This window comes from Amia ocellicauda, chromosome 22 (genome assembly GCF_036373705.1).
Source record: "Amia ocellicauda isolate fAmiCal2 chromosome 22, fAmiCal2.hap1, whole genome shotgun sequence".
Classification (NCBI taxonomy): domain Eukaryota; kingdom Metazoa; phylum Chordata; class Actinopteri; order Amiiformes; family Amiidae; genus Amia; species Amia ocellicauda.
In genome coordinates, this window is record NC_089871.1 from 8,389,322 (window position 1) to 8,415,416 (window position 26,095).

Consider the following 26,095-nt stretch of genomic DNA (forward strand, 5'->3'; position numbering starts at 1 on the left):
TGGGTTTTTTTCTTGAACTATTTTCGGATACTGAATCTCACGCAGTTTCCGTTCTGGCCGACCATGACTGGCAAGTTTCCTCAGATTTACTTCCCGCAGCTCTACTCGGAGACCCTACTCGCTGGTTCCCCAGACACTTTCCAACATTATTTCTCTTCTGTGAATATGTACACAAAATTCTTATCATCCTGCCAAGTGCAAGCCATCCAAACAGGACTTCAAAACAAACGACTAACCTCATTCTACACAAAACAAACAAAAACACCTCTTGCTCGATGAGACACAACATCTAGGCGTATGTGATTCCTGGTCAAGGGCTAGAACAGTCTTGCTCACCAGCCTTCACTATCCACTGCAATTCCCACCAAATCGGCTAATTACAGGTTCAATTTCAGTATTTAATACGTCCTCAAACAAAATGGGAAACTGACTCCCATTCACTTCCATAGCTGGCAAATTGTATTTTTTTTATTACATTTTCAAGTTAGGCCAAATTCTGTGACCTAATGCTTTTCGCCGGCTTAATGAGAAGAAGCTATAACTAGACAACTGCAAGGAAGGAAGACCTTAAACTTACAGGTTCGGATCTTAATTTACAAATCGAGTGCATGAATATGGATGTCCTGTATCCCCTAGCAAATTCAATTGTAGCAAATCAGTTATAATTGATTAAATTCATCTTCCTCCAACCCACAAAACAGTCACACAAAGCTAGTTTCACTGCTTCAGAAATGCTGCGCAATGCGTGCAATATCACCACCTCTGGCTGCAGCAGCACCGATCCGCCAGCAGTGGGCGGCAGCGGGCCTGGGAGCGGGGTACCGCAGTGCCACGGAAGCACGGCACACAATAAGATTACTGATCTAAGACCGGCAGGAACCTTGTCACATGCCCGCCTGACGAGGACACCCCTGCCAAAAACAAACGAAGGAGCGCCAATGACAGCAGCCAGAGAAACAGTCTTCTCCGCCGTGGTGGCTGAGGAATGGAAACGACCGGCTCTCTTTTGTTTAATAATTGCAGAATGGGGACGAGACCAGTAGACCACCCTGGCACACCACAGCAGTGCCCCTCAGCCTTTAGGAAGTTGGACTGTGGTACCGGCACGGTAAACCCAGAGCCAAAGTGTAGTGCGGCCACGGTGGGATCGTGGAAAAAGAACAGATAGGCGTGTGAAGACCATGACACAACCCATGAGAGGAAGTCATAAGCGCGGTAAAGCACAGTGCGGTGTCTGGTCTTGTCTCGGTACGGGAGCTCAGGCCGGTGAAGAGAAACCATAGCCGTTGACTACAGGTAACAGGGGGGATACAGACAGTCCATTTTAACCACAGCATCACATAATATAGGGTTACTGCATGATCGATGGTTTAGTCTTTTAGTTTTTAAACTATGATAAAAAATATTCTTGTCGCCAAGCCGCCTGGTTTTGGCGTCTACATCCTCAATGCACATGGCTACACTTAAAGAAAACATTCGCACAGCCGTTAGTAAGCTGCTATGTGCAGAAACCTTATTACAGGGAACGTCATTTCACACAACAAAAGATAATCATAAAAACAAAAAACACAGAGAAAGGCAGATTTTTTTTTCTTTTTTTTTTTTCCATTAGTATAAGTAGAATTTATTATTTTTTTAATATTATTATAATTACTATTGTTCAAAGTCCGGGGCAGAATAGTGCTTCAATACGCTGTCTTACTCAAAGTCTCACTCCAGCTCTACTCCTCCACCTCCCCTTCAACACCTCGGTTCACTTGATCGAGGCTCTCTCTCTCTCTTTTTATTTTTCTTTAGGTTACTTTTCTTTTTTTTTACTTTAAAAAAAATAAAATAATATCAGGTTTTTTCGGAATGTACGGAGTTGCGGTTAACTTTTTTTTTTTCCTTTTTAATTTTGTTTTTTAATGCAGTTTGTGGTTTTATCATTTATTTAAAGTTTTTTCTCTTTTCTTATTTTTTTTCTTTAGAAGTCCACAAATAACCTCTCTCTCTCTCTCTCTCTCTCTATCTCTCTATCTCTCTCAGGCCAGCTTGAGGGTGCTGACCGGGAACGAGGGCATGGTCACCATAGTCACTGGGTTGAGCACCGTCTGGCCCACCAGCTGCGGGTGGTGAGTGACCACCTGGGCGCCCACCGCGGTCTGCTTGCCCACCATGGCAGCGGCCTGCTGGCTGGGCGCCGTGCCGTTGACCTGGGCGTGGGCGTGCGAGAGCGTGTGGGCGATGTGGCTCATCACGGTGGGCTGGGTGACAGCCACGGGCTGGGGGTAGATGGTGGGCAGGTGCTGGCTCAGGTGGGTGACGGGGTGCACTGTGATGTGGCCGATCGGCTGGGGCGCGGGCGCCAGCTGCACCGAGTTCGAGGAGGAGGGCGCAATGTGGGCGATATGCTTGGAGCCCGCCTGGATCACGTGGTTGACCGCCTGGATGACGGAGGCATGGGAGGCCGTGGCAGCGTGGGCGATGACCGTGGGCTGCATGCTGGGCGCCGTCATGATGTGCGTGTGCGCCGGCACCACGGTGGGAGTGGCCATCGCCGTCTGGGCCTGCAGGGGGGCAGCGGTGGGCGGGGGTTGGGCTGTGAGCGGCAGGGTGACGGGCAGCGGCTGGGGCATCTTGTGCTGGAGGGACAGGTGCGGGGGCAGCAGGGACGAGGCGGTCACGGCCTTCAGGATGTCGGGCTGAGACGCCGAGATGGGCAGGAGCTGAGGCACTTTGGGCAAGGAGGCGGGCAGCGCCGACAGCCTCTCGTCCTCGATGTCCTGGTCGATGTTGTCCTCACCCTCTGAGGAAGCGGCACACGGAGAGACAGGTGCGACAGGACAAGACAGGAAACAGCCACATCAGTCACACAGAAAGGGGAACGCGTTATGCACTCAGAGAAGGGACGAGGATTGCCAGAGCAATTTCCCAACACTATAGCCCACCATCTAACCCCAACCCGTCACCCTCTACTCCCGCCCCCTACCCCCAAACCCCGGTCCTGCCTGTCGTACCCGAGGCCGTGGAGGTGGAGGCCTGGTCGTCCTCGGGCTGGACGGTCTGGCGCAGCACGCGGTCGATCTCCATGACGTCCATCCACTGGCTCAGCTCGTTCTTCAGCTCGGCCAGGCGCTGCTGGGTGGCGATCTTCTCCCGGGCCAGGCGCTCCATCTCATGCTCGTACTCCTTCTCCTTCCTCTTCAGGGTCTGTGGGGCAAGAGAAGAGGAACAACTAAATACTCGTAGCACAAAACAAAACAGCACTTTCATCCTTTTCATAATGTGCAAAACAACCCCTTTGAGAAAGAAACATCACAGGGGCAGAGAGAGACTGTAATATGTACTCTATCCAGACCCAGTGAATCAAATCAACACACAATCATAGAATCACTTAAAAAAACTAAAATAAATGAGCAATAATTGTAAAACCAAGCTTTGGCAGCACTGATGTCTACAACTCATACTAATAAAAATCTCAACACTGTGGTGTCGCTCATCGGTGACACCAGATTAGGGATGCCTGGTCAGTTCCCTATCCCACACCTCGAGATGTAGCTGGAGCCCACAGACGAACTATTCAGCAACCTCCCAAAACTGCCTAATCTAAAAAAGGCTCCCAGAAGCCCCAGCCCCCCAACACTTGAGTTCAGCGATAGGCAGAGGAGCTCTGTAACAAGACTGACCCTTTTTATTGCAAAATTATTAGTAGTAGTAATAATAGTTGTATTAGTATTACTATTAAAAGTAAAATCAGAACCCTATGCCAGTACAATGTAACCAACATCCCTCCAAGTATCACGATTCAAGCGTGTTGTGAACACCCCCACTTAATTCCGGTCTGTGAGGCACAAAGCCCAGAAATCTCACAAATCTCGGACTAACGGCCTCCAATATAATTGGCTTCTTCCAATAGGAGGCAAAGACCTTCTGGGAATGTCTGTGTGCGTGTGTGAGGGTCTGCGTGTGCGTGTGTACTGCATGTACAGTGTGCGATCTCTGTGAGGATCCAGTTTCACTCTCTACCTCACGTGGGCCCCTGCAAGGCCCTGCCCTGTCTGTTTGTACTCTCTCTCGCTCTTTCTACACACAAGCACGGCCCTGCACATTTCAGACGGGCTCCTCCCACTTCTGGGAAGCCACTCGTGCTCTCAGGCAGCAGGCGCAACACAGAGAGAGAGAGAGAGAGAGAGAGCGGGGAGGGGGGGGTTGGCCTTCAGAGAGACAAGCACTTCTCAGCCTCACTATCACTTCTGCATTTCAATAACCCTTCCAGGCCCGACCTCTCCCATGTCTGTTCTGCGTGTTGACAGCCGGGGCAGACAGTTTGGCTCAGATACATTTTACTCTACATTACCAAGGAACAACACACCCCCTCTCCCCTCTCTCCTCCGTCTCTCTCTCTCTCACACACACACACGCACGCAGATACATGTGCGTACGAGTCAAGCAAGAACCCTCTGCCGGGAGGGGCTTTCGGTGAATAAAAGTGCTTCTCAGGGCTGTAGTGGGGCCAGAATTCAGAGCCTCCTGCTATTGGCTGACGAGTGTCGTGTGGGCGGCTGTCGAGGCACAGCAAGGAAGTCGTTAAAAAAAAGAAAAAAAAAAAAAAGAATAATAATTCAAAATGGGAGGAGAGGAACAACACAGAGTTGGGAAACCTGCCTTGCTCTCCTTTACTCTGCTCTCATGCATTATCAAAATATGTGTGTGTGTATATATATATATATATATATATATATATATATATATATATATATATATATATATATATATATATACACACACATACACACATATATATATATATATATATATATATATATATACATATATACATACACACACACAAGCATTCAGTCCTCCAGACTGCTTTTAAAAAGAGTTTCCTCAGTCTATAGTGCCGTACCCCGGGCACAGCGCAGCACTTTGCCGTGAAGGGCTGAGCTCCCAGGAGCCCATGTGCTGCAAAACAGGCACAACCGAGGAGCACATTGGCTACACTCCCGAAAAGCCGCCCACGCCTTCTCTGTCCCAGCGAACGTCAAACACGCACTACACATGCTACAGCCCGGCCTCCCCCTCCCTTCTGCGTCAGTTGCAGAAAAATAAACAATCGTAAGACAGAGAAGTGACACAGAGAGAGAGAGCACGACAGAAGAGTGGAGGAAGCACGGCGCACAGCGGGCAAACTGTACATGACCCGGTCCCCACCCCCCAACCCCCCACTGTCAGCTGACACGGGAACACAGCGCAAGTCACAAGGACAAGAGGGCTAAGGTGTTTACAGGGCTGAAGCTGGGATAAAGATTAGTCCGTCTGTGCAGGGACAGAGGGGGAAGGATTAGGAGAAAATGCATCAGGACTAAGACTAAGGCAAGACGAAGCGAGAGGAGGAAGACAGGTTTTCATTCAGGGACGTGTCAGAAGGAAATTAATAAAAGTAAACAAAATAAAACAGAAGCTGACAGACAGACAGGGTGTGAATACAAGGTGTATGTCAGTGCGAAAAGGAGGGACACTCTACACACTAGCACCCTGGCCTGCCATGTCGGTGAACGCCACGCCTCCTACTACACGCCAACACCTCCGCAGTCACGGGACTGCCTGGCTCCCTTCGTGTCGACTCATCTTGGCGGGCGGGCGGGCGGCTCCGTGTTTGTGTTAGGATTGCTTCAACTTGCAGAAAAATGTAGTTCAAAAGGAAGGAGGGCTTGCGACTCGGCGAAAGGTGCCAAATATCGGCCACAGGGGCTCTCCCAGATACTGAGTAAAATAAATACATAAAGTAAAACTGAAATATGATGTTTATATGGTAGCAGGCTGAACACAGCGAGTGTTGCTCAGTTCCTCAGGCTGCTGACTGCGGGGGGCCAGACAGCGGTGCGAACTTCCTGGGAGAGCGGGGGGGCTGTCCCGCTGCTTTCGGAGAATGGATTTGCACCTGCTCTCTCAGGCCGGATCAGCCGAGCACTAAGCCTCACTTTCAATTCATACCCTACAAATAATCCCTCATCTAAGAATATCTGATATTGGCTATACATTTAATTTCCAAAATACAGTCTGGTTTCATTCGCTCGTGGCTCGTCCCTGTGCTGTCAGACCTGGTGTGTGTGTGTGTGTGTGTGTGTGTGTGTGTGTGGTGGTGGTAGTGGGGGTGTAGGGTGTTAATTAATGCGATATTAATCAGTGGGACAGAGCTCCGACCTCCAGGACAGAGGCCTGTCTCCGATCGATCCCCCACGCTCCCGCCGAGCACCGCCCGCCACCTCTCCCCCTCGGAGCTGCGGGGATCTGGGAGCAGCAGCGCGGTGACGCCAGTTTCGTTTCGGCAAATGAGGCACCGGAGTCCCCGGCTGTTGTCAGGGCAACAGCTGAAAACCTACTCAGTTTCCCTGGCAACTGCATTCATTAAGGCCGTGCTGGACGGGTGCGATGCGGCGGGTCGGTGAGTGTTAGGCAAACAGGTTCTATTTGCTGTGGTTTCTTTTATTCATTTCCTTTTTTTGTATTTAGCTGCAGTTTTTGCTGCCCGGCATCTGAAGAGACAGGCTATAGGGCAACACCTTCCTCCTTTGTCCTGTTTAAAATAGCTTTGCTGGGGGGTGTTTTGGTACATGAAAAGGGCATCTCCTTCAGTGTTCCACCAACAGGCATGAGTGGGGGGCGGGGAAGGCCCTCTGTCTCTTCTGGAAAGGGGGCACTAATCTTTAAGAAACACCTTTTTTGGAGAAAAGTGAACATCTGCCTGCCCCCATCGCAGTAAGGCAGCACTAAACAAACCCAGAGAAGACCTCCAGCAGATCGTGTACTTTCTTACAGGGAAGTCATCCCTCTTTCCTCCCTAAGAGAGATCTGACTGAGGGTGGCTCCGCTATCAACCTTTTGCCTGAGCATCTACATCAGGCTCAGCTCACAACACCTCCAAAATCACACCACAAAACACTCAGGGATTCGCTCAGGGGAGAGGACAAATAAACCGATTGAAAGGGGAAGAACCGGAGAAACCAGCAAAAAGAAACAAATGCAATATTGAGTGCCTTTCCTCACAGGATCACGTCTCCTCGTCTCAAGGGCACCTAAGGCCAGGACCGAGACGGTCTTCAAACACCGGAAGGGGGGATAAGTCTACAGCGTAGTTCCTCTCTGGCTCCCAGATCTGAGAGTTATTGTGTCTAGCGTGCAAAGCCTCACCTACAGTCATGCACTGCGTCATCGGAGGGAGCGAGAGAGAAAAGCAGCGCAGGCACGAATAAATAAATGTCTGACTTGCCTCACATCTTCGACAGCATTTACAATACGAGGTCCTACTGTCCGTTTGAGGACATCCCCATGTATTGGTCTCCCACTCTTTTGCTCCCTGCCTTTTCTGGAGGAAGAGGAGGTATTTATACTGAAACCATCGACTGTTGTGTGTATGTGTGTGCGTGTGTGTGTGTGTGTGTGTTGATGAACCTGGATGTAGTTTCTCTGAGTCCACCAACTCAAAGGCAGCATATGAAATCAATGACTGTTGTAAGAAGAGGCTGGCGGTGATCGTGAATCTACGCTGAAGATCACAGACCACTGCTGCTCCAAGTGCGTTTTTAAGGCTCATTTTCAGCTGCTTTCAACTCCCAAGTTGCACCAATTTCATATGAAAACCTAGGTTGTCAGGAAGGATACCCCAATTTCAGTCACTTTACAACAGCAGGTGATTTTTTCCAAAGCCTTTGGGGAAACTAACTCTCAGAAGAGGATGAGAGCCGAGAACAGGAGTAGGCAGGTGGGCTCGGGCCTTCCCATGGAGAGAGACAAGGTGTGCCTTCAGTTTAAAACACAGTCTGCGATCGTTGGACGGCACTGCTAACTAAGGTCTGAAGTCAAGGACAGCAGTGTGTCTGAAATGAGCTGCGAGGACAGAGTGAAAAGCACCAGAGGGGTCTGGAGAAAACGGGCAATGATTGCACCACTTTCCTCTGCTGAAGTAAACATCCCGCTGAGAGGAAACAAACAATCCTTCAAACTAGAATATATCGGTAAGCAGATGTGACATATTCCACCTTTTTACACAGTTGATTGTGTTTTAGACAGTGCCCCCTTCCCAGATGTTCAAATTAAAAACACTCTAGCATTTGTAATCAATGCAATCATATCTAGATAATCTATATATAGACCTATATAAAATTTAAGGGAACATCTTTTCTGCTGGAATTCAAATTTTAAAAGGGTGGAATTGGGAACACTACTCAGAATACACAAATATGCTTTTTTGTCTCATAAAATACTTTCATCCAGTAAACAAGTTCTGTTCGTTTGTTTCACAGGCAAGATTCATACAGCTTCTCAGAACAAAGAGGAATTCATCTTCAGTTTGGCGTCTTTACTGACCTAAGGGAGGGCAGAGCTGCGACACTGACCTACTGACAAGCTGCCCCACTTTCACTTGTGGGATCTCAACAGTGCGATTGAACAACCAGAACTGCGAGTCAAGGAAATGCACGGGGGGTTGAAATAAACTAAAAATAATCAACTGATAAAGCACTGCAAAAAAATAAAAAACAGAAACGCTTAAAAACAACAACCGACATCAATGTGGTTTTGTTTTTTCCCTGGTGAACTACATGTGTTTGTTATTTTGATTGCAACATGGAATAAAAAGAGCTTGAAAGAAAAAAAAAAAAAAAACAGAGACAGAAAAGTGAACCGACTCCAGGAGGTTAGGACGGCCCAGAGGGGGGTTTATTTCAGTCCCAGTAAACTCTCTTATCCCCCCGACCACTGGAGCTTTTTTCCATAAGCCACATTTATTCTGGCCATACTGCAGTATGGTGTATACAATTTTAACCTTTTGTTTTAAAATGACCCGGTTCAAACAAGAGCTCACTGTTGATATTCGGAGCCCTGGGGGACGGCCTGGCTGGTCTCTCTTACAAAAGCACACGGAGAGGGAGGGAGGGAGGGAGAGAGAGAGGGAGAGAGAGCCCTGCTTTCTTCTCTTCAAGACGGAGAGAGGGAGGGGCAGCCATGGCGTCTGTTCCAGATGCCTTTTCTAAGCCTAACAGAGGGGCAACACATAGAGCAGAGGTGTGATCTGTGACGTGTACAAGATCTCTGTGACACATACAGGGCCATTGTCTTCTCTAATCAACACCACCACATTCAGGAAGGCAGCATTGTTCCTACTGAGAACATACATCGGTCAATGGAGGTAATGCAGAATTTGGAGATGTATTTATTAGCCATCTTTATTAGCAGCATTGGAAGATTTTGATCTATTTTTTATGTCCGGTGATTGTTTCTAAAATGCAACTCTGTCAAGTAACATTATCTTACAGTCAATTCAGCTGCACAATCCCAGTTTTTATGGTTTGATCTGCAGCGGTTGCGACATCAGCTCAGCCTGTATAAGTAAGATGAATAATGGCCTCCTATCTTCACTCCACTCGGGGAATATCATTACAGAGGGATTCCACCGAGAGGCAGGTCGTGTTCCTCAGGTCTGCGTGGATCTGCACGGCTCCACCAATGGCATCGCTGGGATTCTGCAAATCTGCGCAGAACTGCGGAAATCTACGCAAAGAGAAGGTCTTTGCTACAAAACTCGACTGATGAGATTGATGCAAGCCGTCCTTCACTGGAAATAAATGAATAACTCGCCTTATTGTATTTCACATGTTGTGATTCCCCCTGAAACTACACACACACACACCTGCACACTGCGTGACGCTTTGCAGGGAATGCGTCACTAGAGCGCTTCAGCAGTGTGTGAGAGATCTGAGAGTAAATATATACATAGTGCAACTGATAAACCATTGCAAACAAATAAAAAGCAGCGCCTTAAAAGCAGGCGCGCCGTAGAGACACGGAAGCCGGGCGCAGCTGCTGCTCTTTTTTCATCTCACTGCAGCAGCCGCCGGATCACGTCACCGGCAATGCTGGAAATACCTGTCCTGCGCCCGAGCAAAGGCCGAGCTGAAACAGTGTTTTACTACAGTACGCGCTTCCCACTTCCGCCATTGCAGCCCAGCCGGCGCGCGCGTCCCGGGCGGGCGGGGCGGGGCGCGCGGCTGACGTCACGGGCTCGGGCTAGCCATGTGCTCGGCGCTCACGTGGCCTCGCGCACAGCCGAGCGCGAGAGTCGGGGGATGGGGGGGGGGGGAAGCGAAAACAGCCGCTAAACGCCGTGCAGTCTCTGGCATCTCTGCACACCTCACTGCCCTGCGATCTGCGCAGCTCTGTTTGCACTGGTATGAAACAAAGTGTTCCAAAAATATGTGCAACCTCTTGATCAATGCACACCTGAGAAAACACTGTCACAAGCGTGCGGCAGAGATCACAGCATACACCACTACTGTAACTAGTGCACTGTATTTCAATTGCAGGCAATGATCCATCCTGCACCAGTTCTCCTGCATCTTCTCATTGTCAAGACCACAACCACAGAACCCACTTATGCCAGTCAAAAACAATTGCACATCTGTGCCCATAGCATTCACAGAACAAAGGGAAACTACTCAACCTGCAGACGGAGCTCCCTGTACAGTGCGGTCTGTGCAGCAACTTTCATTCAGTTAACCAGGAGTGACAAACAATCAACCAATTACTGCTAACAGATAAATACATATTTTGTACCCCCTATCAAGTGCATTCAATAAACAGAAGAAACAGCAGCCTCCATGTATAATAATATCCTCTGAAATTAATGTAGCTAAAGATCAGACCAGACTTGCTTCATCACTGTAAAAGGCCTTACTGTACAGTAAATGTTTGTACAATATTTGCCTTTTGATTTCCTCGAGCAGCGCTTTGCCTTTACACACACACACTCCTATCAGCACCTTGGAATCTGCAGCCACAGACGTCATTCACTGCAAATTAATTGGCGTTCATCGGCCTATTTGAATGCACAGTGTTTATGTGAAGCTGGAGTACACTACAGCGTACCCTGCAGAAAACAGAAGTTTGCAATTCCACGAGACACAATACAACCACCAGGAATATGGATTTCATACAGGTACCACGTCAGGAGGGAAACGAAGCAGGTATTTCAGCAGCGGACGGAGAAGGACGCACACAAAGAAAAAGCCGCAAAAGGCCATCGGAAAAAAGGTTAATGGACGTGCAATACTCAAAGGCCACACTCATCAATCAGCGATAGATACCCACACACGGCCGGCCGCACTGCTATCCGATTGAAAAAAAAAACACCAGCCTGACTCACTCCTTTCCTGTAAACTCAGGAGACGGGAGCCAGTTCTCTTGGAGAGCAGCGAGAAACCGAAAGCAAAGCCCTGTGCTGATAAAAACACGATAAAGACATTCCTCTGGGTCACTGTTCCTGCCAGCGAGAGACGGAGCAGGACCAGAGATCGCAGGAGCTACATTTAATTAAAACACAAAATGATTAACATCAGCAAGGCCATGTTCTACTGTCTAAGGAACAACTAAGAATCCTTGAAAGTCTCCTCCACCACACACACACTGGATTTGCGTATTTGTTTTGACCTCACAATCAAGTTTATCAAGCAGACAGGAGACAACACGCCTCATGCACCACACTCGCTCTCTCTCTCTCTGGGCGGTGCAGACAACAGGACAGCGCTAGCCATAGGAGGTGAAATAAACACATGCCTGCCCCCGCCCCCCCACACATACACTGAGACCTCCTGACCTCCACAACACCAAAAACGCCAGGCCCGATTAGACGTTATTCCCCGTGATCAGGGGCCATGGTAGCGATCAATTCGGCCTGCTTTTCCTTTTTTGCCGCGTCCCCCGCCCCCCTCTGTTTCTTAGCACGTGTTTAAAATACACCCTAAGCCCTAATCTGTTCCCAGCAGGGAGACAGCCAGGCAGGCATGGTCAGGTCACTCCGGCAGTCGAGTACGGCACACTGACACCGTGCTGCGAACTCAGAAGGAAGCACAAAGCAACGCCACCCCCCCGCCCCCACACTGCCCTACTTTCCACTCCAGCCTCAGATCTAGTGGGATAATCAAGCGCTTCCATCTCACCAAAGAGGATTTTTTTTTTTTCCTCTCCCATCTTTTAAAAGGCCGCCCATACGAGATGCCCGTTCTGTTCCGTTCCGTCCGTCCCCCATGTGGCACACACACCAATGACCAACCAAGCCATTCCCCCGGAAGACCTAATTAAGACCTTTCCCTGACCTAAATTATTTAACGACTCAAACTTCCTGCTTCTTTTAACCATCCAGACGTGATACGATTCGGGCTGCGTGGCCGATTGATTGTACTCTATCTCTCTCCCTCTCCCTCTCGAGATCCCCCCCCCCCACACGTTATAAAATCATTCAGATCCATGCAGCTTGTGCCGTATATAATTGCTGCTGTTCCCCTTCACGAGCTGTTGTCCATCCTTTGCGTTTTGGTCAATTTAACACTAAGCTTTTGAGCTGGCCTCTCAGTGCCGAAGTAAGTACATTTTCCTCATACGTCCAGACGTTCCGATCACCTCTTATCAACACTTCACTACAATAAAAAGCTTCTATTCCACCATCAACCAAACTAAATGACTTCTGCAGATTTTCCTGAATGATTTTGTGAATGAAATCCAACAAAAACTGCCATTTCAGTTCTAGCAAATCACATTTTTTGCTCTAAGTAGTCCACACTCGCATTCCTAAACCAAACAAACATTCCGTAATAGAACCATACAACATATAGCAAGACCTATAATAAAATATAGTAAGTGAAAAAGCACAAGCAGATCAGGAACCCAACAGCTCTCCAGCTCGTTGGAAGACAGTCAGACACCCCCACAACAGTGTCTAAAGTCCCTGGTTTATTTTGGGCGTCATTGTAGATACACACTAGACTGGAGCCTCCAGGTTAGATGTCAGTCATAGAGGAGACAGACCTGAAGGGGATCGTTCTGACACGCCATTGGGAGCAGTGGATATTATAACAGACCCGGGTTCCTACCTGGATATACCGCAAGGCACTCCTCAGCACGCTCAGGTTCGACGTCTTCTTCTCGTCCACGTTGGGGATGTTCCTCTTCAGCGTCTCGAAGCACTCCTTCAGGTGCGCTCGCCTGTGTCGGGAGAGGGGATGGGGGGGCGGAGAACGACACGATCCGTCAGTCGGGAGCGGCGGCCACGTCACTTCAACAGCGTTCAGACTGCGCTGTGCTCCGCCTGCGTGCCCCCCCCGTCACGCGCATCAGGGGCAAGAGGGAGTCTCCTGAAGACACGACGACGCCCTTATCCCAACACTGGAACACGATACTATACAGTCTCTCACCTCATCAGCTTCAGCAGTGGACCAATGGGCTGAACACTAAGAGATCGTTTTAAACGGGACAATAATATCAAATACTACGGTCAAAATCCAGGTGTCCATTTCAACGCCTGGCCATTTTCCAGCAAAAGTAAAAACAAGACGTTGACAACTGCTTTCATGATTTTCTGTTGTCCCTCTTTAATATACTTAAACAGTGTATCAGACAATAGACATCTACCATACTGTACTTCTGACAATCAGCTGGACAAAATATTAAAACACAAATGGTATTTATTCTCTATAGGCATCAGTTTAAAGGTGGATTATCGCTTTTGTTTGTGGACAACCGGTGATTTGCCTTAAGATCTAACCCTGAAACATCAGATGTAGGTTTTTACAAAGAACAAACATCTTTGTACTAAATAAACTAAATAATCACAATCATTCCCCACTTAAGTGTTTCTCGATTCATAACCAAAGCAAAACTCTGAACTCATGCGTTTTAGGTATTTTATTTTCTAATTTTTATTGGCTCCTGTGCTCCGATTGTGAATGAGCAGACCAGGGAGAGAGAGATTGCCACCCACCTGTTTTTTTCAAGCTTGTTATGTACTTCTCTTGTCCCTGCCCTGCAAGCACAGATCAGAACAAAAAGGGATTATTTTATTTTCTGAGGGCATCTCATCAGGACGAGACTCACAGAACAAGTGTCAAACAAACAAGCAAACCCAAACTCCCTCATTGTCTCTGGCCGAGCCGCTCAGCTCTGGGGCGGCTGTCCGCATGGGAGCCGGGGATGCTGGGTAGCTGGCCGGCTCCGCCAATCGGAGGGGGCCTATTGCGAATACAAAACGGCTCGTTTAAATTCAGCCGGCGTCCCAGCGTGCCTCAGGCCTCCGAAGGGCATCGATCCAGAGTCAAACTTCTGGCTGTCTGATCGAGACTTCCTGTGCGTCCTCGGCTTCGTTAAGGAGCACTCGACACACCCATCTGCTTAAAGGACGAATACCGCTGTAAACCCCCACATGAGGCGCCAGTCGCTCAGCTAGCTTTCCCTGCATGCATTGCACTGCAGATCCATGCAAGCGGACATACTGAACCTGAACTTACCATCTTAAAAACTGTGAGGAGGTGACAAATGACAGGCGTGCTCGAGGGGACAATACCCTCGCCTCCTTTCTTAGCCTAACAAGTATCAAGATCAAGTCTACTGGACAGATGTCCCAGCTGGACACAGGCTGCTGTCTCTGGTTGTTTCAATTAATAGCGTTCTCTCATTTTTATCTACAACATCTTCCTGCATTTCAATTACGCTAATTGCCTTTCAATTTGCACTGCAAAACTGTATTAAATAACATAATTATAGCAGGTCTTCTTGATAACTATGAGACAGATCTCAATTAGTGAATCTGCTGAAAGTGGTTTACTCCCGAAGGTCAGAGGTCTCCAATCCTGGTCCTATAGAGACACTGGGATTTTATTCACTCGTCTCCCACTATCTTAACTCATTAACCACTTAACACACGAAACACGGATTGAACGTTGAGCCAATTAATGGACATTATCCAATAAACTTTGAAGAGAATAAGATTTTAACATCCACCGTCCGGATAATAATAATAATCAGAGTTTATGGGTGGGAGGTTGTCAAACCGAGGTGGGTTAATCGGTCAAGATTACATCGGACTGAGGACACCCCCCACACACGGGCTCCAGGACCAGGGCTGAGGACCGCAATGTCCGGGCTAAAGCCACGACAGAAAGCCAAGACGGTGACACCGACACCAGGGCACTGTGCGGCGCGTCACTCACCCCCCGGGGCGTCTCTTCTGGTCCAGGTTCCTGGCATCCTCCAAGCTGCCCGGCCGGGCGCCAGCGCCGGGCTGCACCTGCAGGGAGACGCCCTGGGAGAGGAGGGCATGCTGGGAGGTGGCAATGATGGAGCCAGGGTAGGGGGGCATCACCGGCTGCTGCTGCTGCTGCTGCTGCTGCTTGGGGCTGCCCGCTTGGGGGGGGGTGCTGGGCTCGGCTTTGACCTGGGGGCCCAGCAGGGGGCACTGCTGCAGCTGGGGGGGTGGCGCCGCCGGGGAGTGGACCTCCTTGCTGGGGGGGCTGAGGCGGGGGGCGGCGGGAGGCGAAAGGGCGGCGGGCAGGGCAGCCGGCAGGGTCAGGGACAGGGGGTGGGGCGTGGCCGCGGGGCTGGCCGTCACCACCGGGACGGGGATCACAGCGACGGGTGGCGGGGGCGGCAGCGGCGGGGGCGGGGCCGTGCTGGGGTGCTGCTCCGGACACGCCCTCTCGCCCCGGCCGGTCACGTGGTTCACACGCAGGGGCAGCACCGGCGCCAGCACCGGCGCCGTCACCTCTGCCCGCTTCTGCTCCGCCTCCCGGTCCAAGCGCAGCTTCTCGCGCAGCTCGCTCTCCTCTGCGCAGACGGGGGAAGAGGAAGACAAGAAGCCAGTCAGTGAAGCGCTCTCTCAGCAACTGGACATAAACACCCCCATCAGCATCCTAGTGTTAACCACCCCCCTTCAGGAAGCTAGCAGGGCCAATTTTTTGTTTGGATTTTGGATAGTTGTTTACCCTTAATTTAAATTACACATATATATCTATATATCAAATCAGTGCGTTAACAAGAACGCTCTCTGTAGACGAGCCCTGGAGCAGAATAATAATGAGATTTAAAAATCCACTCAATAAATTAATAAATAAATAAAACCTCTACCCTGACTAGACACCCATGCGAGTCTTAACTGTCCCCCCCCCCACAGGCTCTGATGAATATTTGATTGATCTGTCCTGGTGAACTACCAGATCCACAAATCAAACCAGAATCCACTTCCCTGTGTAACGCTGTTAAACGCACCGTCATGACGTTAGTATAACGAGGAAAACGCCTCCATCAACAGAAACGAAGCCCTTGGCTGTCACCGTTCCTAATCTCGTGTTTTTTCAGAGAAAAGCAGGGTTTACTTGCTTTCCATAGGATTGTGTGTATCGTCAGTGCCTATTCGTTCATAGTGCTGTGTTTTTCACTTAAAGGTTGTTGTGCAGCTGAAGACGGATCATGTCGTACAGAAAGATGTTTGATTCCCTGTCCTCGACTCCAATTCACGAGGGGGGGGAATTAACTATTCTATGGTTGATTTACTCCAGATTGGTAGTGTTCATCCATTAGTAAACAACAAAAACAGAACCGTAATCTGAATATGCACCAGTCGGTTTGTTTTTATTCCATTCCAGCGACCACCCTATTTTAGTTGCTCTTATGAGGGGCCGCCACACGTGACTTTAGACATTTCTTTCCATGTCGTCGAATCAGCAACTTCACAGTCTTGAAAAAGCCCTGCCTACAGGAAAGAGTTTGTTTACAGCTCGTCCCTGGAAAAAATAACATGCGCCTATATATAAATATTTACACGTGCGTGTGTGCATGTGTGTGTGTGTGTGTGTGTAAAAAGTTCAAACACACATTTGTTTCAGACCCAGAAAATACAAATAAAAAACAAAACGAAGGGAATGACTGACTATGCAGCCCAGTCGTGGCGTCAATACTACGCCATAATTAATGTGAAAATACAGGTGGTGCCGCTAGGATGTCCCGCGTTTCGGCAGCCCTATCAGTCGCCAGAATTGACCTCCAGCTCCATTTCCACCTTGAATGACGCCTGTGAGTGGAAACCTGAGACCGCAATGTATCCAGGACTGCCCGGACACCCCCCCCCCCGGCCCCCTCCCTGTCCTTGAGGGCTATTCCACTGCAGATTTATGATCCAAAGACGACTGAAACGACACAGTCCTGGCCTCTGGCCCCCAGCCAGTCTCTGAGGTAATGAAGTAATACCAGCCAACCAGCAGGCCAAACCAGCGCCTGAACAAATCTAGAAACAACTGGCAGAGAGGAGGGACGACCTCAGGACCGAAACCCGGACATATTCCTCTGAGGATCCCGCAGGACTGGTTTGTCTTTTCCCTCGAGGACGGGAGCCCAGCAGGATATCCTTAATGGATCTGCCCGATAAGAAGTGACTGTATTTGCAAATTATCTTCATCATTAGTAGTAGTATTATCATTTCTCTCATTACTGAAGCTCTCTTTCTGTGCCACGCTCTCAGAAACTGCACAGCCCGCGTTTATTTGATGCGGCAAGACTGTGTTCTGCTAACGATGGTAAGATACGCAGGCCTTTAAATATCGCAGCACAAGGACCTGTCCCGTTCCCAGGACGAGGATAAACTTGGGTGCAAATCTTTATTACACACAAAAAATAAACTCAAACGAGCGTCCCTCCACGCAAATCCAAAAACAAGACTTTAAGACGCGATTACGTTCTGCCGTTCGGTATAAATCCTGCCAAGGGCTATTCCAGACCGAACGCCTATTAAATTAAATTCCATAGCTTAGTTTGGGGAATTATTCAGATCGCAGTGTGCGCCACGCAAAGGGTTATCAACCGCTGTTTAGCATAATCCCAGTCATGTTACGCTATCAAAGTTGCGCCTCGGAAAGGATCCGTGCTCGGGCGACGCCGAGGTCACGAATCCCAAAGCTAATCCTCTTCTGGCACACATTCAAACACAGGGAGCCATGACACATTAAAATGAGTGGCCTTTACAGGGGGACCGCGTGGAAACTAGCCACACAATACGGAGCACAACGTGGAGCACTGGATCGCCGGTGGGTCACCTGCTTTTCTACTCACAGCGTAGGCCGGTATTTACACGACTGGAGATGAATCTTGTTACTACAGCAGGGTCCTGTGTGTGCTTTGTGTGTTTGTGTAGAGATCAGCTTTATAACTCAATCCCCAGGTCTGTTACTCCTAGAGCACAGTCAATATATATATACGAAGGAAATCACCGGCAAACTGTCAAACGCAGGCAGAGCTGCAGTCTGTAAACCACATGCCAGAGCGCTGAAGGCTATAAAAAGAATAAGTGGAGGAACCGGGACAGCGCTGTCTGTGCAGGCACGGGGGTCTTCTTGTCCGTCGATACAAATCCCACTGAGAGACGCGAGAGAATAGGAATCCCCGCACTGGCGATCCGTTCTGAGCTCCAGAGCCGTACCTCAGTCCTGCGAGGCTGGCACGCTGCCGGGAGAGGCACTGACTCTCACACACACAGCACTGGCGGGGTGGAGGGGGAGGGATATCAAGCTCTCTCCTGGGTTTCAAATGCAAAGCAGACTCGCAGGGTCTCCAAGACAGCGCCGTTTCTACAGCCTAACTGGAACAGACAACTCGTGTGCATCTGTCCCAGAGGGGCAGGGTATCTTTAGGAGCAGCGTACATCTAGCGGTTATTGACTGTGGACCACGGCTGAGCAACGTCTGCTGATTAGCCAGGCTTGCTGCAGACGCGGCACTGTGAGCACATGACCGTCAGCTTGTCGGGGACACCTGTGGAACGAGCCACTGACGGTCTGAGATGCTGCGAAACCGTACGCAAGCGCTGTCGGGATTACACAGCATGGGCATCTCGTACGATACAGATTTATGAAAGGCAATCCAACTGAGAAGGATGTTTTTTTTCTTACTGGGATTCACAAGTCCTGGGAGCCTCACGTCAAGTCTAAGCCATTACGGCCTCGTGTGCCATTACAGCTTGTGGGCCTTAAAGAGGAAACAGATGCTCTGAGGAATATTGGTGCAGAATCTCACATTTCAAATTAAAATGCAGCAAAAACAAGGTCTCTGGACTCCACATCTGCAAGTACAGCGATATTTTAGATGAATTCAGACTAGGATTGACCTTCTCTCAGGGTGCAACACGTCATTAAAACAGTGAATTGCCAAATTTGCCAATGTTAATGCATGTAATTTGTACTGCAGTAATTTAAGCTGCAAGAATATTGTCCGTGGAGCAAAAAGCGTTAATATTAATACAACAAATTCAACATTCCTCCTTTTCACGGATATTCACTTCTAGAAAAGATAATTTGAAAAGGAAAAATCAGATTCAGACTGAAACTGTCGGGTGGTAGGGAGGCACGACTGCCATCCATTATCTTCCAGAGCGATACGAGTCAAAAGAGTGAAGGCCGCGTTAACGACCGCCAATCACAGCCGCGCTGGAGGCGGTCCAGCTCGATGCCCGCACTGTCTGTGAGTCACAGACCAAAACCCCCGAGCCGCCAAAGACTACACTGTCTCTCTGCCCCGGACAACGCGCACAAAGGCTCTGGGGAGGCGAGGACTGGCCTATAGGCCCGGCACCTGAGCGTCACGAGGGACCGGTCTGTCACACGGGGAGCCTGGTGCTATTTTGTTAATCATTACTATTCATTTATTCGCGTTTAATCCTGGAAAGAGGATGTCGCTCGGCACCACGTCTGCGAGACAAAGGAAGGTGTTAAAATATGTGCGTGCAGACGTGCCTATAGGGAAGGGGAAGAGAGAGAGAGGGGGAGGGCGATATAACCCTGGAATTCCAAGAACAGGAGACCGTCCAATCACATCACAGCACTGCCGCCGCCAACCTCCACCCCCCCCCCACCACCAGCTCCGGCACCAACCGAGCAGCCGAGCGGGCCTTCCGCGTTGCCATGGAAACAGGGATGTTGGCCCTCTGACGCGGGGGACGCGGGGCGCATCAACAAGAGGCCGAGCGCGACCGGCTGCACATCGCGACGCACTGTTATAGCGCGACGCCGGCCTGAATCCAGGGCAGCTGTAATAGGATTTATTGTGGCTGGGAGCCGGGGCAGGCAGGAGGGGGTGGGGTGGCAAATGCACTTAAAGCACAAACGAGAGGCGTCCACACAGCCGGGACGCAGTGACACGCAGCCTCAAACAGGACAGAGTGTGTCACACCAGAGCTGTGCAGTCCCCCTGCACTCTGATGAGGCAACGCGTGTCATTGTTGCACTCGGGAAAGGGAAGAAAAGTAAAAAGAGGAACAGCTAACTATTTAACAAACCGAAAATAAAGCTCGAAAATGGCAATTTGAGTGACAGGAAGGCCGAGCGCACTCTCCCTGACCGACGCGGCGTCACACGACCCCGGCATCCCGCTCAGACGGGCCGGCACGCCACGCTCTCACACAGGAGAACACATCTCCGACTACGAGCTCGGCATAACTGCCTTTGTCCCCCCCCACCCCGGCAGATGTGCACAACTGTACCAGCCCCTCCCCCCTTCACAACCTCAACAACATGGACCGAGAGAGAGGGACAACAATATGGGACAGAGACATCAGAATAAAAACTCACGGTCACCACCCATTCGCTACGCAAAAGGGTCTTACACACACACGCACACACACAGATATGGGGACACAGAGCTACGGCCACTCACAGACTCAAAAAGAGATTTCCCTTTTTCTGTGTGCTTTTCACAACAATTAAAGAGGCTGCCCAAAGTTGCATCAGTGAAGAGAAATCAGCATCAGTATTACTGATCGGCACGCAGGGATCACAGAGAGTGCAATGCGACACGGTGGATGCGATCGCTATACGGCAGCACAAACACACACACGCACGCTTCACACGGGGTCAGGCAGCCAGCCGACTGCAAGCACACACACACCGCACGCAGCACAGTGGCAGGTCAGAGCGGAGGTCTTAAACAGCCGCAGTGGAAAACGTCCCCCTGGCTTCGGGGGTCCGACTGGCTGGCTTCTACCCTCCACTGCGTGTGCCTGACCGCCACACACGCCTTGCAGAACGAGAACACCGTTTGCGAACTGGCGCAGCCCCACCAGGGCCAACAAAAGGAGTGGAAAGGGCAAACCGATATTCCAGCACATTCCAGTGCCGTTTCCCCGCTCGCCACCTGGAAATGACCGGAGTTTCTGCTAAACGTCAGTTCGCTTGTTTTTGTTTTTTCCTTCACCAGTGCTGCAATTTCTTTTCCAGCAACTCACGGGAGTTTCCGAAAACACACACACACAGACACTCGGATTGCACTGCACACACTGCTCAGACGTGGTGAAACGCAGATGCCGGGCCTCACAAAACCGCCGTCCGCTTCCCACAGTGTGGCGCGCCGATCAACGCCGTGGCTGTGAACTTGCAGGGTGTTGCTACAACCAGACCAACAGCTACATGGCATCGGTCCCGATACACTGCGCCTCGGGTTTTACACAGAGGTCATTACAAACGCACGAATCACTGACGCCGGGTGTAGGTACGGGGTGTGGCTCGCTAGCTCAGCCACCTTCTCCCCGACCTGCTGCGAAGCATTCAAGGCAAAACAGATTTCAAATAATACGTTAAAATTAAAAACCACAGGCTAATCCGCTGCAGTGTATTCAGATCTGACGCACAAAGACAAACATCTCAAGATCACCTAAAACTCATCCAATTCCGACAGTATCCACGATCTGGGGCGGAAAGAATTGCATCAGCACCCCTCATCCCAGCAAGACCAGGGCTGGAGACCCACCGACCGCAGCTGACAAGCCAACCGAGTCTCATCTGCCCCACAGACTTATCCCCGGCGAAATGGGAGTGGGGGCAACTGACAGCGTGTGATTACTGGTTCCTCTGAGGTGCTGTCATTACAAACAACTACAAGCAGCCATTCAACCTGCCTACACCAGTCCAATCTAGTCTCGTCTCGCGCAACTGAAGACACGGTGCCAATGGACAGAGGAAGACCACGGGAGACAGCCAGGCCCCTGCGAGACTCTGGGGTGGTCCCGAGGGGTCCACAGGGCCCAGGTGTGCAGCGGATACTATAACCGACCTCCCCGAGTCAGACTGACCTCAGTCAGGACCCGTTATCACGCTCAGAATGTAAAAAATGCAGAATGTGCCGACTGCACCTCAGAGCAGATTATCGCCGCTTCACAGATATCACAGGGTTGCTGTTTCGTGAGGACAGAAGCATCAACTGCGAAGAGGAGAGGACAGACAGATCCCACCAGTGCAAGGGACGGGGGACCACTCAGCAAGAAACCGACAATGGTCAGACACAAAAGCGCCAACTCTCACGTTACGCCACGTTACTCAGAGGGGGAAATGTCTCGGTTCGTCTTTTTTTAACAGCTCAGCCTCTGCAAAACAGCGAGAGAAGACACAAAGTCCACTGAAGCTTAACCATTACCCAACCTGCTTGTGACACAGAGGTGTGGCGTAACGTTTAACTTGAAATGAAGAGACAGCATTTGTTTTTATTGTGGTTTTATGTAGAAAATAAATAAATATATATACACTGTGCGACGGCGCGTTCACACTGAACTCCCGTGCGTTTGTGTGCAACGCCTTTGTGCTTGCAGTGGTTTTACAGCCGGGGTTCATGGCTGTTGTTTATGGGATGCCTGGCTGCTCCAGGAACCCTACACCCTGTCGGTCGACACGCTCGGGGCGAAGGTCTGTGTGGAGCTGCAGCTCCTGGGCGGAAGTGCACAACTCCTTGAATATCAGGAGGGATTTCGAGGCGGAAGTTTGTGCGACTTCAACTGGGTTTTAGTCACAGATCACTGAGGTGAACCTGCAACAACAGCTCTGTCTAAACCAGGAGCAGCAGGGTTACCAGGCTGCATCACTAGAGCACTGCAGAGCCCCCCCAAAAACACAAAAACCTGCCCCTGTGGTGAGAACAAAAGAAGGATAAAACAAAAACAGCTCAAATAATAATACAAAAAAAGATTATTTATCCTTGCATTGTTTAAATAAACTGGGTTTGTGTGGAGGGGTGAAAAACAGGCTTCCACATTTTTCCACTACAGTGCGTAAGAATGCGACGACAATTAATCAATTAAGGTGCAGTTCTCCACACAGGGAAGCGTGCTCTATATAAGGCTCATGCACAGACAGGGAGGGATACAGATACTGCCCTATTTTCCTCCCCGGCTGTGACCTGCGCCAGAGAGCTCGGATAGAGAGAAGGAGGAAAGAAAAAAAGAAAAGAAAAAAAAAACCCACTGGCAGGCGTGCCCGGCGCGCACGTGGTCGGGGGGGGGCGGGGTCTAGACACGCGGTCCTGGGGGGGCGGCGCCAGCGCGAGGGACACGTCACCAGCAGCCTGGAACAAACCCCCCCCGGAGTGCGGCTACAAACGGGCCGGGGAGGGGCGCACACTGTACCCACACACACAGTGTCAGTCGCACCCGCCGCAGCGCCGAACACATGTGTGCATACATGACGAAAAGGGGGATTTCCGAAAAAACAGAACGCACGGGCTCCTGCGGGCTCGGGAAAGGGAAGTAGGTTTGCAATCCTGCGTCATATGACACCCGCCCGTGTCGGGTCACCAGGAGAGAGAGGGAAGAGGCCCTGGCAGAGCTGCGCCGTGCTGCCACCGCCCTTTAAACCCAACTGAGGCTTTTCTCTCCCCCAACGTATTTCAAATGCGGATGTGAGCCGATTCGGAGTCTAAACCTCCCTCTCCTCGCTCGGTGCAAACACGGCACTGGAACTGGCGCCCGCCCGCGGAAAAGAGCAACATACTACATGCTTACGTAGTTACACACCACAGAACCCCCCCGCACGCACACACGCCGCCATCTCCCACAGACAGCCCCATCCCACCCTCCGCACGTGCTACCGGGGGGGGCAGATAACAGCGGATCGCAGCGCGCAGAGACAGTCCAACTGCCCCCCCCCCCCGGCAGGAAATCCAGCCAATCGACCCCAATACCAGCGATCGAGCACTGTGCGTGACACGGGAGACACGCACCGTGCGGAGCTACACCCCCGGGTGTCTCAGGACACGCATCTGCGCGGGGCGGGTGCAGCTGAACAAGTGATTCTAGAATCAGTTGCATCAGAACGTGTTCGTTCCAATCGAACTGCACGGGCTTTTAATCGTCCTCAATGCACCCTTTTAAGATTTAAAGATCGGACTTCCAGGTCTTTAGTGCGTTATTTCCCACAGTCAATGCACCCCCCCACACACAAAAAGCCCCCCTCCCTGCCTGCTTACCACGTGCTCTCTGTTGTTGCGCTTGCCATTCCAGGAACCGGGCTGCCTCCAGCAGCGTCTCGATGCTCATGTCTGTCCCGGCGCGGCGGCGCGGCGGCTCTGCGGCGGAATCGAGGGGGTCTTGCAGGAGGGGGGGAGCAGGCTCCGTCAGTGGCGCGCTGGCTCCTCGGGATCCAGTTTCGCAAACAAAAAAAGGACAGGGGAAGACGAGACTCAGAGCCGGATCCCCCTCGCACGAAATCTTCCACACACCGAGAGGGGTTGCAACAAGATGGCGATGCGAGTCACACAAAACACAACAAGACGAGAAGCAGACACGGCCGGCCCCGCCCCCCGCGCCGCGGCCCCGCCCACATACTACGGCCCCACGCAAGAGCCGGAGCCGGGGAGCCCCGCCGTGGACGGGGGTTGGGGACGGGGATCCTCCCGAGAGCATCACGTCACTGTATTTTCCTATTCAGAAATGTAGGCATGAAAAGTCTTTTGTCATCCTGGCCGATCCGGCGCTATTGCGTCTCCATCATGAAAGTCCCTGTATCTGTGCACTCAAAGCAGTCTGTGCTGTATTTTGCTATGTCAAACTGCACGATAAAGGTACATTGTGTTTGTATCCAATGTCTCATGTTTCTTATCCTTATATGTGAATATAGTGTGATTAAAAGGTACTCATAGGACAGCACGCATGTGGTAGTGAATGCACACTCGGGTGCACATGGTGCAGGAGGGCACGCTGCTCTCTGCGCACCGGCAGCCATTGTCTGCGCAAAGCACGCTCCCACTCCGCGTTTTCGCAGCAGCCCGGCCCTGCAGCAGATTTGCATGGGATTAAAACATGTCGCGGCCAGGCAGCCAATTGGCGAGGAGAACAACAAGGCATGGTGCCCGTCCACATGGGCACGGCGGCCTGCGCGCGGCTCCTCCGCCAGCTGTCAATCACCGGGGCTGGCGCGCGCGTGGCGCAGAGCGGGGGGGGGCAGAGACAGAGACGCACAGAGACCCGTATAGATGAGGGTATGCATCGGAGGGGGGGTGCAGCCCTGCGGTGCTCGGCCAGGGACCGGACCAGCACGCTCGCGCGGTGCCCAACGCGATGACGTCAGGTCGAGCGTGCAGGACGCGTCCTCTTTCGCACCTTTTTAATATAAGTATGTCAGTGGCGGGGATTCCGGCGTGCATTCTTGTGCATGCTTTCATTTTCTGCTTACTGCTGTTTGCCACCTTATTCCTTTGTTTCAGCAACTCACCAAAAAATAAGACACTATCATTGCATGGGCCGGGGCCGCCCCCCCCCCATCTGAGGCTCGGCGGGAGGGGCCACGGAAACAGCGCTTAACGGGGAGGGGCCCAGGCCTCGCTTCTGTCTCCCACCCGAGCCGAGCTGCGTGTGAGACTCTGCGCCGGTTTGCTGCGCTTGAACGTGTCCGGGGTGCACGGGAGGCGGAGACGGGGCAGCAGGCTGTGCATTGAAGCCAGAAATATATGAGCCCCCCCTGGCTGCGTGCATTGTGTGTGTGTTTAGTGGGAGTCTGGTTCCCGGTGAACTGACCCCTATTGCACCATTCCCTGGAAGCGACCTAGTTTGCAGCAGCAGCAGCAGCCCGCGCCCAGCTCTTATGCAAGCGGCCGCATGCGGGGCGGGAGGCGGTGCGGGAGGCGGTGCGTGGCCCGCAGCCAGCTGCTCGGCCCGGAAGGCAGCTCTCTGTCAGAGGCGCACATTCAAGTCGCACAAACAGCCGCCTGGCCCCCCCGACACACACACACACCCCAGCGCGGGAAGCCGCCCGCACCGCTGCGCACAGGCGGGGGACTGTTCTCTCTTCTGAAACAGAGGAGCTGCGTTTCGCCAGGCAGCATCAGAGAGACCTGCTGACACTTAAAGCCCCCAGTAGACACCCTTCCTGGGGGGTTGAGTTCATCCCAGCCGTGAGGAAAACGGGCAGTGAATTATTAATATATATTAGATCTATATTTCAAAGCAGCACTGACACACACTTTTACTTCTGTGCAATACTGTCAAT

The 26,095-nt window shown here is 51.1% G+C and overlaps 1 protein-coding gene and 1 long non-coding RNA gene across 3 annotated transcripts; one reads left to right on the forward strand and one right to left on the reverse strand.

Annotated features, from left to right (window-relative positions):
* Nucleotides 1-1,575: 1,575 nt before the first annotated feature.
* mnta (MAX network transcriptional repressor a) lies at nucleotides 1,576-24,375 on the reverse strand. Of its 2 annotated transcripts, XM_066695376.1 has the most exons (6): nucleotides 24,078-24,375; nucleotides 15,021-15,633; nucleotides 13,796-13,837; nucleotides 12,909-13,020; nucleotides 3,000-3,192; nucleotides 1,576-2,788 (listed from the first exon to the last, which is right to left on the reverse strand). In XM_066695376.1, exons 1-6 carry the CDS (start codon nucleotides 24,145-24,147, stop codon nucleotides 2,025-2,027), a joined length of 1,794 nt encoding a protein of 597 aa, XP_066551473.1. In that variant the 5' UTR covers nucleotides 24,148-24,375; the 3' UTR covers nucleotides 1,576-2,024. The 2 variants fall into 2 exon arrangements, with proteins under 2 accessions (XP_066551473.1, XP_066551474.1); XM_066695377.1 differs by lacking the exon at nucleotides 13,796-13,837.
* On the forward strand, nucleotides 8,988-9,621 carry LOC136718375 (uncharacterized). The gene is made up of 2 exons (XR_010805282.1): nucleotides 8,988-9,172; nucleotides 9,427-9,621. It is a non-coding gene; the product is annotated as an uncharacterized LOC136718375 (long non-coding RNA).
* Nucleotides 24,376-26,095: the final 1,720 nt, after the last annotated feature.

Bases quoted from the DNA above. Each gene is read 5' to 3' on its own strand.
- mnta (XM_066695376.1), bottom strand. From the start codon at position 24,147: ATGAGCATCGAGACGCTGCTGGAGGCAGCCCGGTTCCTGGAATGGCAA. The intron at 13,838-15,020 runs GTGAGTGACGCG...CTGTGCTTGCAG, and splicing joins CAGAAGAGACGCCCCGGGGG to GGCAGGGACAAGAGAAGTAC. The intron at 2,789-2,999 runs GTACGACAGGCA...CCGCTTCCTCAG, and splicing joins CTCCACCTCCACGGCCTCGG to AGGGTGAGGACAACATCGAC.